At 46.8% G+C, this 16,171-nt stretch overlaps 1 protein-coding gene across 1 annotated transcript in view; it reads left to right on the forward strand.

The window, feature by feature from the left end:
* cux2b (cut-like homeobox 2b) overlaps positions 1-15,445 on the forward strand; it is a 35,173-nt gene extending 19,728 nt beyond the window's left edge. Inside the window, exons 11-22 of the mRNA XM_029259727.1 lie at positions 38-226; positions 330-388; positions 478-526; positions 1,684-1,783; positions 3,409-4,020; positions 4,350-4,451; positions 4,555-5,414; positions 7,203-7,368; positions 7,479-7,778; positions 8,491-8,679; positions 9,539-9,839; positions 12,391-15,445. Of these exons, the coding sequence (XP_029115560.1) occupies positions 38-226; positions 330-388; positions 478-526; positions 1,684-1,783; positions 3,409-4,020; positions 4,350-4,451; positions 4,555-5,414; positions 7,203-7,368; positions 7,479-7,778; positions 8,491-8,679; positions 9,539-9,839; positions 12,391-13,216 (3,753 nt within the window). The 3' untranslated portion in view covers positions 13,217-15,445. The remainder of the gene's footprint in view (positions 1-37; positions 227-329; positions 389-477; positions 527-1,683; positions 1,784-3,408; positions 4,021-4,349; positions 4,452-4,554; positions 5,415-7,202; positions 7,369-7,478; positions 7,779-8,490; positions 8,680-9,538; positions 9,840-12,390) is intronic.
* The last annotated feature ends 726 nt before the right edge of the window (positions 15,446-16,171 follow it).

Consider the following 16,171-nt stretch of genomic DNA (forward strand, 5'->3'; position numbering starts at 1 on the left):
CCTGCACCCTCTCTCTGCCCCTCCTTTGACCTGCCAGGAGAGGGAGCTGTCGGGGAGCCCGCCGTCCCAGCTGGAGAGCGCATTGTTGGCCAAGGACCGCGAGATCCTCCGGCTGCTGGAGAATGTCCAGAGGCTCCAGTTCACGCTGCAAGAGGTCCAGGAGGTGTCGGCCAATCGCATCGCAGAGCTGGAGCGCCAGCTGGCCTTCAAGGCGGAAGCTATCGAGGTAGGCGGAGCAGAACAGAACTTTCAGCTTGATGACCTCTGACATGACCGCATGCGAACGGGGGCGGTGGTGTGATCTGGCTCCTGCGTCATGTGTGCTTCAGAGGCTAGAGGCCAAGCTGCGCTCACAGGCGGATTATGAGGAGGTGAAAACGGAGCTCAGGTGAGGCCCACGGTCATGCTCTTTGGATGACATGCGCTCATCCGCTGGGCTCGTCCTCCCTGACCTCTACTTCTCTTCTCCAACGGCAGCATCCTCAAAGCCATGAAGCTGGGCTCCTCTGGCGGCAGCTCTTCACAGGTGAGCGCCAGACACAGAGAGCCGAGGGCAGGGACACAGCAGCGAGGCTTACCGCAGTTCACCGCGGTTCATTGCCGCACTTTGACATCCACCTGCCGCTCAGACTGCTCACTCTGAGGACATTATTATTGCAGTCAGTCCAGAAGTCCCAGGATATCACGATGATGAGACGGTGCAGCGTCACTATATTATTTTTCATGTACATTTACATTTATATTTATTTTGTTGATGCTTTGCTTCAACATAATTTTTTTCTAGACTTTTCAAACAAAAAAATGGGGGAAAAAACAAAAATTCTTTAAAAAATCTATTTATTTCAGCATCATTTTATTTCAGAGATTTTTGTGCAAAAATCTTGTTTGAAATAACAAAATACACACACACACACTTTCAGAACCGCTTGTCCCATACGGGGTCACGGGGAACCGGAGCCTACCCAGTAACACAGGGCGTAAGGCCGGAGGGGGAGGGGGACACACCCAGGACGGGACGCCCCAAGCAGGACTCGAACCCCAGACCCACCGCAGAGCAGGACTGTGGTCCAACCCACTGCGCCACCACACCCCTCCCCAAATAACAAAATATTTTATTATAAATGTAGATTTTGTAACAAATGTACCATCTTCCAGCATGGCATCGTGATCATTACTAATTTTTCTCCCTAGTGGCTGGATCATCAGCGAACAGCAACCTAAAAAAATCAATTTAAATATTTAAACTGATTTCCAAGCATATAATGTTAAATAAATCATTTTGTTTACACGACAAGATTACTATCATGTCAGATTAATAAAAACCATATATATCATGCATTCACATGACCAGACCCTCCTCCCCCCATTAGTTTGATCATACGAGGACGAATGTATTTATTCATTTTTGACAATCTTTTCCAAGGAAAATTACACTGTTTTTACACTAAGCAACCTGCAATGATTTACTGACTTATACAGCTGGGTCATTTTTACAGTATGGATTCAGAGTAAGTAGCAAGGTTACTGCGGTGTGATGGAGAATGTGTGTCCAGGTCCTTTAACAGCGCTAACCACTGTGCCACCTGCTGCCCCCAAGCGAGACGGTAGTTTGGTGGTGTTTTGTAGAGAACATTGCTAAGATCACAGAATTCACCGTTTGTTTGTTTGTGTCCTCGCTTTGAGGCCTCGGACACCCTGCTGGTGGACAAGGAGACCTTTGTGTCCTCCCAGAAATATCTTGTGGAAAAGTCCAGAGCCGTGCACAGCAATGGTGATGTGACAGGTGAGGATTTATCACACAGGGTCCTCACCTTATGAACATGAAGACATGTAATTATAATTCAATTTGTTCATAAATCCAGTAAATTCAATAAAGTTGCTTTCACTGTTGAATCACAATCAATAAAATATTAACAGTGCAGATTTCCCTCAATCTGGATATGCTCTGTAAAAATCTCAAGAGACACATAATACAGGTCCACAGTAATGTAGGTGCCTTCCACTTACGACGGTATTTTGTTCTGACGACCTTGTTGTACCTCTCCAATCCCCTTATAGTTTATTATATGAGCCCTTAAGATATATATGTATAACATGTAACCTGCATGAACGCTACATTTTATATAAGGGCTTTATTTTTTCACATTTCAGACCACACACACACACACACACACACACACACACACACACACATTGTCTGAAACCGTTTGTCCCGAGCGGGGTCGTAGCGAGCCGGAGCCTAACCCGGCAACACAGGGCGCAAGGCTGGAGGGGGAGGGGACACACCCAGGACTGGACGCCAGTCCGCCGCAAGGCACCTCAAGTGGGACTCGAACCCCAGATCTACTGGAGAGCAGGACCTACTGAAACCTGCTGCACCACCACACCCCCCACTATAGTAAAAATAATTGTAAATAAATAACACAGTGCAGTATTATATTTTCATGTTGCACTGTTACTTCTACTTTCATTTATTTGACACTTTTCTCCAAAGCAACTTACAGTGTTAATTTCTTTACAGTTATTTACCTATTTATACAGCTGGGTAATTTTACTGGAGCATTTTAGGGTAAGTACCTTGCTCAGGGGTATTACCACTGTAGATGACATTCAAACCATCAACCTTCAGAGCCAAAGGCAGCAGCTCTAACCACTACACCACCAGTTGTCCAGAATCTGTTTTCTTTAGTTTTTTTCTTTTCTGCACCACCAGAACGCTCATGTTTTCACTTGCTAGCCATTGTAAGAAAATAACTTGAACGGACTCACAAACAAAACATTCTGTAAATAAAACAATGTTTTTGTAACTAAAACAGAGTCACTGATAGACACACTGAGTCAATAAGGAACATGGTGCCTGGCAATGGTGTCGTACAGTAGAAGGAACGTTCGGCACTGGACGTTACAACCCGATTCTGGGATTTAAAAATAATATGTCTGATGGGACAGCTGTCATAAGTACAGGACGTCGTATGTCAAGGACCACCTGTAAATAAAAAAATACTCTGAGCTACATTAAATTTATTGGAAATAAAAATAAACTGTCTCCACAAACTCCTGCTCAATGCCAGCTGGCGGCCGATTCATCCCACATGTGCAGCGTTCCTCATCTTATCAATCACTGACAATGAGGAACACGCGACACAACCTGTAAACACTATGGAAGTGAGTGGAATTAAAGCGGTACCAATTCCATTTACCAAGGGTTTAGCAGGAACGCATTAAAATTGTAAGGGGGGGGAAGACTGTAGGAAATAGATAAGTGAAAAAAATGCAGTTAAAAAGAAATAATTCAAATGTTTGTATGTTCAAAATTTCTGAATAAATTATTAAATTATTCTCAGTTTAGTGTGTGTCCACCAGTCTCCTAAAATGTGCCTGCATCTTCATCTCACACTCCTCCTGCAGATGAGGATCACGCAGAGGGGCCAGGGAAGGAGCCCGGAAGGCCCGTGGGATCGGACTCCTCCCCTCCGAGGGTCCACCGAATGGACAGAAATTCGTCATCCAGCCCCGGGCTCCCTGGCTCTGCCCCCCACGAGCCCCCACGCCCATTCTCCGCCTCGCCCTTCCCCGGGGAGAGGCTGTCTGCGGAGCACCCACTGCCGAAGCAGCTGCTTTCGCCTTCGTTCAGGAAGGACACTGGCGGCCCCATGGCCTTCCCCACAGCGCTGTACGCTGCCAAGGCGGCACTCCTGTCGGCTTCCGGCGGTGAGGCTGGCCCCCCCAGCGACCAGTCGGAGAGCGGCGGTTCCAGTGCCGGCGACGAGGACCAGCTGGACACGGCCGAGATCGCCTACCAGGTGAAGGAGCAGCTGCTCAAACACAACATCGGGCAGCGGGTCTTCGGCCACTACGTGCTCGGCTTGTCCCAGGGCTCTGTGAGCGAGATCCTGGCGCGGCCCAAGCCCTGGCGCAAGCTCACCGTCAAAGGCAAGGAGCCCTTCATCAAGATGAGGCAGTTCCTGTCCGACGAGCAGAACATCCTGGCACTGCGCACCATCCAGGTCCGTCAGCGAGGTGAGCGCCAAGACTGGCCAGTGGGCGTGGGGGGAGGGTCACGGATGCTTGGCGCTTCCAGCTCTTCAATGTTTCAACGACCGACTTGGCCCAAGCCGGAGCCCCTTCCGCTCCCTCCGCTCCGTCGCGCGTTTGTTGTCTCACTTTTAACTTTGTTTTCTCTTCAGACTTTCCAGCTTTTGAAAGATTGAGCTACTCGAATGCAGCATCCGCACAGATGCCAAGATCTCAAAGGCATCCATTGATCTGGCAGTCAAAAGCGAAGCCTTCAAACTTTTCTCTGATCAGTCGTCCCACTCACCTCTCCTCCCCCCATCCCCCCCCGACAGGGAGCATCACTCCTCGCATCCGAACTCCAGAAACTGGGTCGGATGACGCCATTAAGAACATCCTGGAGCAGGCCAAGAAGGAGATTCAGTCCCAGCGAGGAGGTGAGTCTGCGGGATGAGGGCGTTTCTGTCTCAAGTGGGTGTGTCCTACACAGAAGTGACTCGAGGTGGGTGTGTCTGGCGCCGTGCTGTCTGTCTGCTGCAGGAGAAGGCAAGCCCTCCCCGGGTGGCTCTTCATCCAGGACCAGTGGCAGTGGGGGCAGCGCAGGAAACAGCTCAGACGACACCATCAAGAGCATCCTGGAGCAGGCAAGGAGGGAGATGGAGGCGCAGCAGCAGGCGCTCATGGAGATGGAGGCATGCGGCCGGGGCAGGACTGTGGGGGCGGCCGGGGAGCGGCTACCCCTACCCCTCAACACACCTCCCAGGGGGATGCCCCTGCCCACAACCTACATCAAGCAGGAGGAGGGAGGAACAATGCCGGTGGGCATGGCCAACCCCAGCGGAGGGGGGGGCAGCACCCCTCAGACCCCATTGGGAGTCCTTTCCCCGGCGGCGTTTGTCCAGAACATCATCCGTAAGGTGAAATCCGAGATCGGCGAGGCTGGGTCCTACTTTGATCAACACTGGTCGGTGGAGCGCAGCGGGGCGGCTGCGGCGAGCGGCGACGGGGCCCTGCGCTCCTACGCCTCCAACTCCTCATCCCCGGCCCACTCCTCGTCCTCCTCGGGCCACTCTGCCCTGCCCCGCCCCTGGCCACGCCCAGACAACAGCGAAGGTCTGCCCAGCGGCGAGGAAGCATCTGCTGGGGAGGAAGAGGTAGGGCGGCCGGTGGAGGTGAAGGTGGAGGCAGAGGTCTCGGCCAACGGGGACGTTCCCTGCGCGGGGCGGCTCTCCTACTACCCGGCGTACATCCCACGTGCCCTCAAGCCTACCGTGCCACCCCTGACGCCCGAGCAGTACGAGACGTACATGTACCGTGAGGTGGACACCATCGAGCTGACGAGGCAGGTGAAGGAGAAGTTGGCCAAGAACGGCATCTGCCAGAGGATCTTTGGCGAGAAGGTGCACTTGAGCCGCTCGTTCCTTCTGTGAATCATTCATCAAACTTCTAGGCGTCTTGCCAGTTTTCACTGACTTATTTCATATTGGTAGAAGATCCACAGCTTACATTTCTGCAGCTTAATTTACCTTGTTTATCGCTAAATTTCCTGGCTTCTTCAGTTTATTGGGCCAATGATGTAAAATTCAAGGTTGCAGGACCGCCAGGCCTGTAAAATTCCTGCGACTTCCCAGCAAAACATCGAAACTGATCCCCTTCGGACATTTACATACAGGATATAACACACTGATTACTTGTAAAACCACTAGTACAAGTGTAAATTATGAAATTTAGCCAGATCAAATTTACTGCTAAATTTGTTTTTACAAGCACACTGTCACGCAAAGAGTTGTACATCCATTCCTCAAATAGTGGGCAATTCATGTTAGGGGGTCACATTTTCATTACTTTTTATGAGGGAAAAATTAGTTCAAAGAAAAAAAGTCACCTACAGTTTAAAAAAAAAATTGAAGATATGTATATATCTTTATACTGTAAATGGTAACACCAACATACTTAGATTTTTAAAAATGTTTTATATTTATAGATCCAGTGCATTTTATACATGGTATAAATGCCGCTTGAATAACATTGGAGCTAGAAAAGCCCTGCACCAACACCGGAGGATCGCAGTCTTTTAGAAGTATTTTTTATCTTTTATGTTATTCTTTACTTTATTCATATCTTGTATCTCGTGCCTTGCTCATATTCATATCTTTTTGTGTTTTTATGAAAGCTGTTGTTTTTACCTGCTCTTGGACACCTTTTGCTTTGAACAGTTTTGCTCTCGTTTTGAAGAAATGCTTCGCCGTTGAGTGCCGTTTTCTTCTTTTCAGATTAAAAATACAGCGCTTCTAAATGGCTCCTTTTCTGCAGCACATCTCAAATGTGGGTTTTAGACACTCACTTTTACTCAGTTTAAACTGAATTTTTGACTTCTTTCCTCTAAAACCTACAGGTTGAAATAATGCAGTACAGATAACTGGCTTTCTTTTATTATTCATTTATATTGCCTGCACTTTTCATGATTGTTTTCTGTACCGAACAGTTTTTTTACCAGTATAAAAGGTGCCCTGAAAACCACAAAGAACTGTGTTGCACTGATACTGATTTCTTCCTATTGAAAACTTGCCACTGGCTGAAATAACATAAGAGTGAAGGCAGCTGGCGTTCTTACATCAACTCTTTTTCCACCCACAGTGAAAGTAAAATGACCCATAACAGGCACAAATGCCTTTGTAAGCCTACAAGCCTGTTATATTAAATAAGGATATGCATTTTCATAAAGCATTGTAGCTGTTTTTAGTTGTACTGGACCATATGAGGGCTGAGTGTACATTTAATACTCCAGATCAGGGGCAGAAAAAACTTATTTGGCCAGCATAGAAAAATGATTCCCTAGCCTTTGGGAGAACTATGCCAGGTCAGTGAAAATTATGTCTATGTCAATAAATATACATCCTGTAACAGGAATGAACAGAAACAGCTGAACTCTTCAAAAGTTGATTTCCACTTTTAAAATGATGCTGTGCTGCCACCTAGTGAGGGTGTGTCAAATTCATGGCTAGCGAGAGAGACTCTTTTATTACTGATTTTCAAATATTTCTGTTTCTATAAAGGAAGAATTTGTATTTGACCATCACATTGAACCCTAACTTTCCGCTGTATAGTCAAGAGTGTGTTTCATTGGGCTGGATCTAGGACTGCTTACTGACCAGGCACTTGACCTCCTCGTCTGCTGTCCAACGCAGGTCCTTGGTCTGTCCCAAGGCAGCGTGAGTGACATGCTGTCCCGACCCAAGCCGTGGAGCAAGCTAACCCAGAAGGGCCGTGAACCCTTCATCCGCATGCAGCTGTGGCTGCTGGATCAGTTGGGCCAGAGCTTGAGCCAGGTGCCAAACCAAGGCCCTTTGCTGGGTACGTCCTCAACAGCGCCACTGCAGGCAGCTTCACGTCACTGCGTATCACATCATGCAGAATTGCTGGCTTCGGGTTCCAGTGATGCTGAGCTCTGTTGTTGCTCACAGACAGGAGCCCCGCCACAGCTCAGCCTTCCCCCTCGCCACCGCCAAGTCCTGCCAGGAGCCCATCCAGCCCCGAGAGGGAACCTGTAGGTCTTGCATCTGACAGCAGCAAGGAGAACCAGCAGCCTGAGGGCATCAGCCCCACCCCAGAGCCCCTGGGAGGGAAGGCCACACCCAGTCCTGCTCCCTCGCACCCTCCGCACACCCCGCTGGGCATCCAGGAGCTGGTGGCCATGTCGCCTGAGTTGGATACCTACAGCATCACCAAGAGGGTGAAAGAGGTTCTGACAGACAACAACCTGGGTAAGCGTCCTTAAGCAGAACTCCGACCCGCCTACTAAATATGTAAATAGCATTGTACTGCAGGCACAAACAAACTCTGATTATAGACGTCATCTTCTCAGAAACCATTAGGCAAAACAACTGACATATCTTGTAACTAATCATCAGGATAGCTTTTTCGAAAGCAGTGGCTAAGAGGTACAACAGAAGGATGAGTTTGGTCTTGTTGTACAAACACTGTGTACTAAGGGAAACCTTGTGCTGCCTCCAGTATTTATGAGTTTGGTCACTGTGAAGTGCACATAATGATCTATATCTGAATTGGAATGGTCATTAAGATGCCATGTATTTATTTTTAATACTGCTGCTCTTTCCATCATACTTAAATATGTACCGATATATCTTCATACACTTCACTCCAAGTAATTGTACTGTTTACACTGACTGTACATTACTTATCTATTATATATTATTACATCATATATTATTTATCAACTATTCATGGAACCTTTTTAGAAATGTATGATATGGCCCTTGCTGCTTTTTGATGTTTTGTATGTTGCTCTGTTACATTAAATGTGTTTGAGGGAGCACCCAGCATGATCTCTCTCCTTAACTCATCTCATGTGTCTGCAGCTCTGCCTGGATTCTGCATCTATAGCACTTTGCATCCTACACTGAGCTGCAGTTCTTCTTCCACTTTCACACACATGTGGTTGTGTGATTGATACAGGTCAGCGGCTGTTCGGGGAGAGCATCCTGGGCCTTACCCAGGGCTCCGTGTCGGACCTGCTCTCGAGACCCAAGCCCTGGCACAAGCTCAGCCTCAAGGGAAGGGAGCCCTTTGTCCGCATGCAGCTGTGGCTCAACGACCCCCACAACGTGGAGAAGCTGAGGGACATGAAAAAGTTGGAGAAGAAAGGTACGTCTGCGGGTAATTACGCTTTATACCCATTTCTACAGAGGCAGGCAACCAGTTTTAACCTGGCTTTTTCTGTGGCCACTCAAAAAAAAAAAAAATGGCCACGCTGTTAATAATAATAATAATTAAAAAAAAAAAAAAAAAAAACTGAATAACTTTATTTCAGAATTTCAGTGACATTCAGAGTCAAATATATAGACAATACCTCAACTTGCTTTTTTTGTATTTATGATTTTTTATTACATTAGTATTGGTAATATTGAACTTACAAAGGTATTTCACCTCATGATGTACAGCATTTTTATGTATCATCTTGTAACGCTACAACACGTCACCTAATAAAAAGTGAAAAACTAAAGTGATGACAAATAAAAGCTTTTGAATGCCATGGATAAATACTCCGATTAACAATCTTAAAATGACACACACACACACACACACAGAGTCTTAAACCACTCGTCCCAAGTGGGGTTGCGGCAAAGAGGAGCCTAACCTGGCAGCAAAGGGCGCAAGGTGGGAGGAGGAGGGGCCACATCCTGGACGGGACACCAGTCTGCCGCAAGGCACCCCAAGCAGGATTGGGACCCAGCCAAGCCCGCTGTGCCACCGCACCCCCCTCACAATGACACACACTGATAAAATAATTTAAAAACTGTCATAAGTATTTGTAACATCATAATTCAGTTCTTCCAAATTGAGTTGGCCACACATTTTTACAAAGTGGCCGAGATTGGCTCGAGTACAACAGTAAGGTCCCTGATGGAACTTGAACTGCTGACCTTTTGGACCCAATGGAGGATTTCAGTCTGTATTTATCTGCCCTTCCTCCTCCTTCTCTTCCTCCCTCCCCTCACCACAGCCTACCTGAAGAGACGTTACGGATTGCTAAGCGCGGGTTCTGACAGCGACTCACCCGGGGCCCGCTCCGACTGTCCCAGTCCTGGCCCGCTCCCTGGGTCTGGCTCCGGACCCACAGCAGTAGAGCCGTGCCCCATTGGCCAGGCCAAGAAGCCCCGTGTGGTGCTGGCGGCCGGGGAAAAGGAGGCCCTGAAGAGGGCGTACCTGCTGGAGCCGTACCCATCCCAGCACACCATCGAGGTGCTGGCCGCCCAGCTCAACCTCCGGACCAACACTGTCATCAACTGGTTCCACAATTACAGGTCAGTGCCAGGGGTCAGAGGTCACCAGGCTGTCTAGGAGCAGACTTCCAACAACATGCCAAAACAAAATATCTAAATGCTCATTTCACTGCTGAATACCATGTGTGTAGCCCTTCCGTAACAAAAACCTTTTCCAGAATTCTTCAGCACCATAAAAGGGAGAAGCATTCAGTGCATGAACTACTTCCTGCTTTTTGTACGAACCTAGAAAACAACCCCACAAACATCAGCTAAATTAATAATTTCCAGTCAGTGCCACTTATACTGTTAGGTTTTTACACTAAAGTACTTAGTTATTTACTCTTTTATGCAGCAGCATGATTTTTACTGCATCACATCAGTAAAATTCAATTCAAGGAAATTACTTTGAGGTACTGAAGAAGGAGGGGGGATTCGAACCCTGGTCCTTCGATTGCAATCTCGACACCACCTGCTACCCCTACTAATGCAACTGAAATTACAAACCAAACTGCAAATGTGTTTATAGAAATACAGAATATCAGAATACACACACACTGTCCAAAACCACTGGTCCCAAGCAGGGTCGCGGGGAGCCGGAGCCTAACGCGGCAACAGGGTGTAAGGCTAGGAGAGGAGGGGGGAGACACACCTAGTACAGGACGCCAGTCTCTGTTGCAAGGCAGCCCAAGCGAGACTCGAACCGCAGACCCACCAGAGAGCAGGCCCCGGCCAAACTTGCTGCGCCACCGCAACCCCATATAGGGGAACATATAATCACAATCTTGTAGGTAGGTAACATTCACGCTATTTTGGAGAAAAACCTCCGCTAAATGAACAAACTTTGCTCGCCTCTAACTTTCTAATGGCGCAAAACTGATCTGATTGGTGGTATCTAATGCCTATCATAAATACGGAAATTTCATTGGTTCCTCATCTCTCCAGACCCACCCTGATGGGAGCGCTTCCGGAATATGTAGCGAAACGGTCAATTACCTCGAAGATCGTGGGTGGAAATTCAGGGGCGCGAGCGCGGAGGACTTGTGCCGCGTTTGCACAAAAAAGAGTGAAATTGACATGGAATTAAAACTTAAATTAACATTAAGTGGCTGTCAAAAGAATTGTATTAGTTCTATATTTGTGTATATTAAACAGGCACAGAGTCGAAACGAACTCGACGCGGTTTTCTTTACGTTGGAAGGATAATAAAACAAGCGTGAAGCGAATTTCCAGGCTGAGAAGATCCCTGTGTGCAGGAGCTCGTCACAAACATTTATTGTTCGCAACTTTACCAGTTACACTTTATTTACAGTGCAATTCTAATCCAAACATCAATACGATGGAGCGCAAATTTAAATTAATTGAATATAAATTTCAGTAAATCGCTAAAATAGAGACGCTGTAATCGTGCTAAGGGTGTTTCCTTGAAAGAAACCACCAAAGAAAGATACTGCGAGTCTTTCGCTTTGTTTTAGACCAATTTGGGCACTTTTTACTGAAAAAAGAAACATTCCAAACGCAGATGATGAGTTTTACATCAAAGTTCTTAATATTTTACCTTAATTTACTGCACACCTATCCATTGCACAGGTGTCAGGACAATTATACCTGTCCAGCTAAGAAAACTTAAGCAAATGAAGTTTTCTCTAAAGCAATTTATTCTGTTTGTACACTAAGCTACTTTCAGTGATTTACTCATTTATACAGCAGGGTAATTTTTACTGTATCGGTTCAGGGTATGCACCTCGATCAAGGGAGGTGAGAGTCGAACCTGGGTCCTTGGAGGTAGGAGAAGAACTCTAACCCCTGCACCATCTGCTACCCTTTATCTGAGGCACCTACCAGTACCAGGACACATACGTCAATATTTACCAGAGTATTTTTAAGTGTGCAGAGGTTGCAGTGAGGTGCACCGGTCATAGAGGAAGTGTAGCACAGAGAGCCACACAGAATGGTCCAGAAAGAATTGTTGAGGTCCACAGTAAAGTTCAGGTTTACTTGTCCCCAGGTGTCATGCCAAGAGCACTAGATGTGTTATCCCACAATGCACTGCTCTTCTTCCACACTGAAGCAGATATGGATGTATTTACTGTTGTTTTGGACAGCTGCTGTTTAAGACTCGGCCAGCAGGCGGTGCAGTGGTCAGAGAGGGCCAGAGATGTAGCCTTGCAATCTCACTGTGCCGAGTTTGAATCCCACGTCCCGCTCGAGCAGAAGGGCTGCCGCAAAAACCAACATACTCATAGGTACGTGAGGACCAGGACAGGGACCCACTGCTTTAAGCAGTCCTCAGTAACTTTAGAGACATCGTCTCCCTTCCAAGTAAAACCATGGTAGTTAAGGTTAGATTGGCTTTCATGCTGTAGCAAGATGTTGACCCGTATTGTTGGTTATGAAGGGACCGATCTTGTGGATGCTGTGAGGGAAAAAATGGCAGAAGGGGAGATGTGAGGAATCCAGCATGAGTGCAGTTACCCTAAATCACACCGAGGTTACCCCAGGTTCCTGAGAATCATGTCACCTGCAAGTTAAGGAGACAGCCTGTCAGTTTTCCCGCCCTTTGGTCTAACATCAGGTGCGCTTCTGCCCGCAGGTCTCGGATGCGACGTGAGGTCTTGACGGAAGGCCTCCAGGAAAATGACTTGGACTCTGAGGCCACCGTGTATGCCACGCCCCCTGCCCATAGCCCCACCTCTGACAGTGAGGAGAGGAAGCAGCCACACCTCGATCGCTCCTCGAGGTGCCGCCACGTGCACAACGGTGTGCAGCACCCTCCGACGGTTATCAAACAGGAGGCCCCTGAGGTGAAGGGCGAGGAGGAGGAAGGTGCTGAAGATGGGGAGATGGCAAGGGGGAAATGCAGGAACCAAACGAGTTGCGTTTCCATGGAGACCTGGTGCCCGCAGTTGAAAACAGAGTGTGAAGACCAGGAAGCCCTCTGCAGGGAGCCGACGCCAGCTCAGCGGTGCCCCACAAGCCTCAGGGATGACGGGGCCATGTGCAGCCAGGTTCCATCTGCCCTGCTGGGATCCTTGTCCCCCAGCACCCCCCAGAGGCCCAGCCAGTCTCGACAGGAGGGCGATGACCCCAACAAACAGGCTGCTGACCCGGCCAGCTTCAAGGCAGCATCGGAACCCGCCCGTGGTAGCCTGGAGGTGTCACTCAACTCTCCCTCCGCAGCTTCTTCGCCAGGCCTCATGCTGTCCGTGTCACCTGTCCCTTCATCCTCAGCTCCCATATCCCCGTCGCCACCAAACCCCGCCCCTTCCGCCGGTCCCATCCGTAGCTTGGACCCCACAGCAACTCAGAACACCAAACTCAGCCGGAGGCGCAATGAGAAAATGGCCAACCTGGACAATATCATCCACCGGCTGGAGCGAGCTGCCAACCGCGAGGAAACATTGGAGTGGGAGTTCTAAACCACCTAGGATCCCGTTCACTCCATGGAGGCAAAACGCAGCCCTGGGTTGGAGGGGGATGGGGAAGAGCTGCTGCAGTGTCCCTCCCAGCCAGGCGGTGGAGCGTAGCGCCATCCCTTGAGAAGCTGGCTTCGTCCCTGTTCGCTCTCGCCTCCGAGCAGGATGGACTGCTCAGCAGTTGCAAACTGTTCAACAGACATTTAAAAAAGGAAGGAAAGAAGAAATTATTTATAAACGTGTTTTACGTATTTTGATAAAGGACCCTACTTTGAGATATATGTGACAGCCCTAGCTGTTGTGTTTTAAATAATGAGAGACGGGGAACACTTCCCAGCTGCGGTGTCATGAAATGCACACTGACACTCTGTAGTTTGCCACTGGGTGAGATTAAAAAAAAAGACTTTGTCTTAAGCCATCAAAAGCACTATAAGTTATTTAAAAGAGAGACTGACCAAATTTGCTACTTTTTGAATAGCAATTTTTTGATTTTTTTTTCTGTCTTTAAGACGATAGTTTTAACATCAAGTTATACACAAAATGTTAATTAAATTGACTGAGGGCATAGTCCTTAAAAAGACTCTAAATAGCAAACACGATGTACGTAAATTAGTTTTCTTGCCAATATGTTTTTGGAACATTTGTAACACAGAAGCGTGTCATGTGTGGTCGTACATGTTGTAGAGTCGTCTGCAATAGCCTTGTCCCAACACGACGTGGCATGGTACTTCAACTTTTACCCTGTCCCCCCCATAGTTAGTAATGTGATAGACTTGGAAAAAAAGTTGGAGAAAATGTACAAAAAACAATGGAAAAAATGGAAATGCAAATTTTAACAGTTAGAGCCTTGTTAGTAGATTTTTTATTCCCCAGAGTTTTTTTTTTTTTTGAGGTTTAGTAAAGCCAGGGTATTGTTTGTACACATGAGTACAATTTGCATCTCTGCAGTTTCATGTTTACCTCTAAAAGCGTCTAGGGTGCTGCGATTTTGAGGAACACGAACCTCATTGGTTGGAACATCACAAAAAGTTTGCTGAACCAGCCTCTTTTGCAGAGCGACAGCGAGTATCATCTACCTGAGCCAACAGTCCACATACCTTCTACATAAATACCACAAAAAAATATGTTGTACCATGGGTCAGCAATGAATGCACCCCCACAGCTCTGGAGATCCTTGGGCCTGGTTTTATCATAAAAGGGGCTTATTAATGATTATTTTTGCATGCTGCTATGACAGCAGGTTTCCCTACTCTCGTGTGACACATGGGTTAATATATGCTCTTCTTGATCCTTTCTGGTTGATTCCCCATGTTTGTATTTTCCTTCTTCATGGCAACATCACTAAGATCCAATTTTTTGTTTTTCCACAAAGTCCATTCTAAATTTCCAAAGGCGTGTTTCATGATGGGGTGAATTTAGTCCAGTCTGTCTTTCTGGGGTGTGTCAAATGCAGTTTTTCATGTGGTAATTCTTGGAAAATGACTCCACTGAGTACACAGAGATGCAGACATGAAGGAGGGGAAGCTGGCAGCGTGGCCCCGTCATGGATGCCTTGTTGTATCTCACACGGGTGGACCTGCGGGACAATCCTTCACCGGTGACAACTCACCCCAGTGGCACCGCTTTTCTTTTCCATCTTAATTTGCAATTTCATCCCGGAACTGAAAACAAGCGATGCACTTCTGGCACAACCAGAACCCTTTTTTAGGTGATACTATGTCTCATCACTTCTTGCCTTTAAATGTTAAGTGAAAGTCCAGCATAAATATGAGTTGCTGTTTTTAAAGTTATTCATACTGAGTCAAGATGTCCAAATATCGATCGGTTTATAATTATATGAATAGCTGCCCTATACACTATGTAAGACTATGCCAAGTCAAAAACAAGAGACCCGATTGGGTATGTGTACGCAGTGAAACAGGCATCACCAAGAATATTATAACGCCATGGAAAGCAGAAATCTTTGTTCACCAAGATCCATTAATGAGCTGTCAGCGACTGAGTCTGAAATTTGGTTCATTAAGGTTCCTCAAGGTTTGTGTTTTTTTCTCCCCCTCATGACAGCAGCAACTTTTTTACCGTGTTCTGTACCTGCTGTGAAATCCAGTGGCCGACATGTGTACCGTAGCTCCACAATTACCTCCTGCGCGAGCTCCTTACAGCACTTAGATCTCAAGAATTTTCAAGAAAGTGACAAAACACTCAATTTAAATAACTGTTTTTTTTTTTTTTTTAAACTCAGTGTTCCACTACTAGTCTTTACCTTTTTATGTGTCGTTGAAGTTGGTAGTAAACACTTGGACATGTTTTAATAGTACAGAGGGGTGGACTTGTATATTAAGCGTTTACAGACTATAATATATCTTAGATATTCTCAAAACAGATGTGCTGGTTATATTGAAATAGAATGTATAGGTTTATTGACAAGACCCACAAGGCAGTTCTGATCCGAAAAGCCTGCCCACATTCTAGATGTTTCCTCAGGGTGGTCTTGCCTGTTTAGTGCTGAATATAAGTCCAATGGTGTATATCGGAACATTCAGGCAAAAGGAATTGATTTTCCATTTTTTGCAATAGACTATCTGGTATACCTTCAGTTCAGTGTAAAAGTACTAATGTGCACAGTGGGCAAACTTCCTGAATAACTGGCATCCTGGTTGACAACTGTCCTGTGAATTGGATCATTGTGGTTTCGACAGAAGTGGCTGTTTTATAACCAGGACACGTTTTCAACAGCTTGGCGTGTTGTCATTGCACAGCCGCAACTGTACAGACGCATGAACTTATCCTGGGCGCTGGAGAACAAGTCAGCCTTGTTCCGTCAGACTTTTCATTAAAGAAAGTTTGGATATTGTTGGTGTGTACATCTCCTCTCGTTATTTTAGTGTGCTTGATCTTCAGAAGTCCAAGTCAGAATGAGAAAATACTGTACATCTGCTTCAGGACAGCAGAATATCT

This window comes from Scleropages formosus, chromosome 17 (assembly GCF_900964775.1).
Source record: "Scleropages formosus chromosome 17, fSclFor1.1, whole genome shotgun sequence".
Lineage (NCBI taxonomy): Eukaryota > Metazoa > Chordata > Actinopteri > Osteoglossiformes > Osteoglossidae > Scleropages > Scleropages formosus.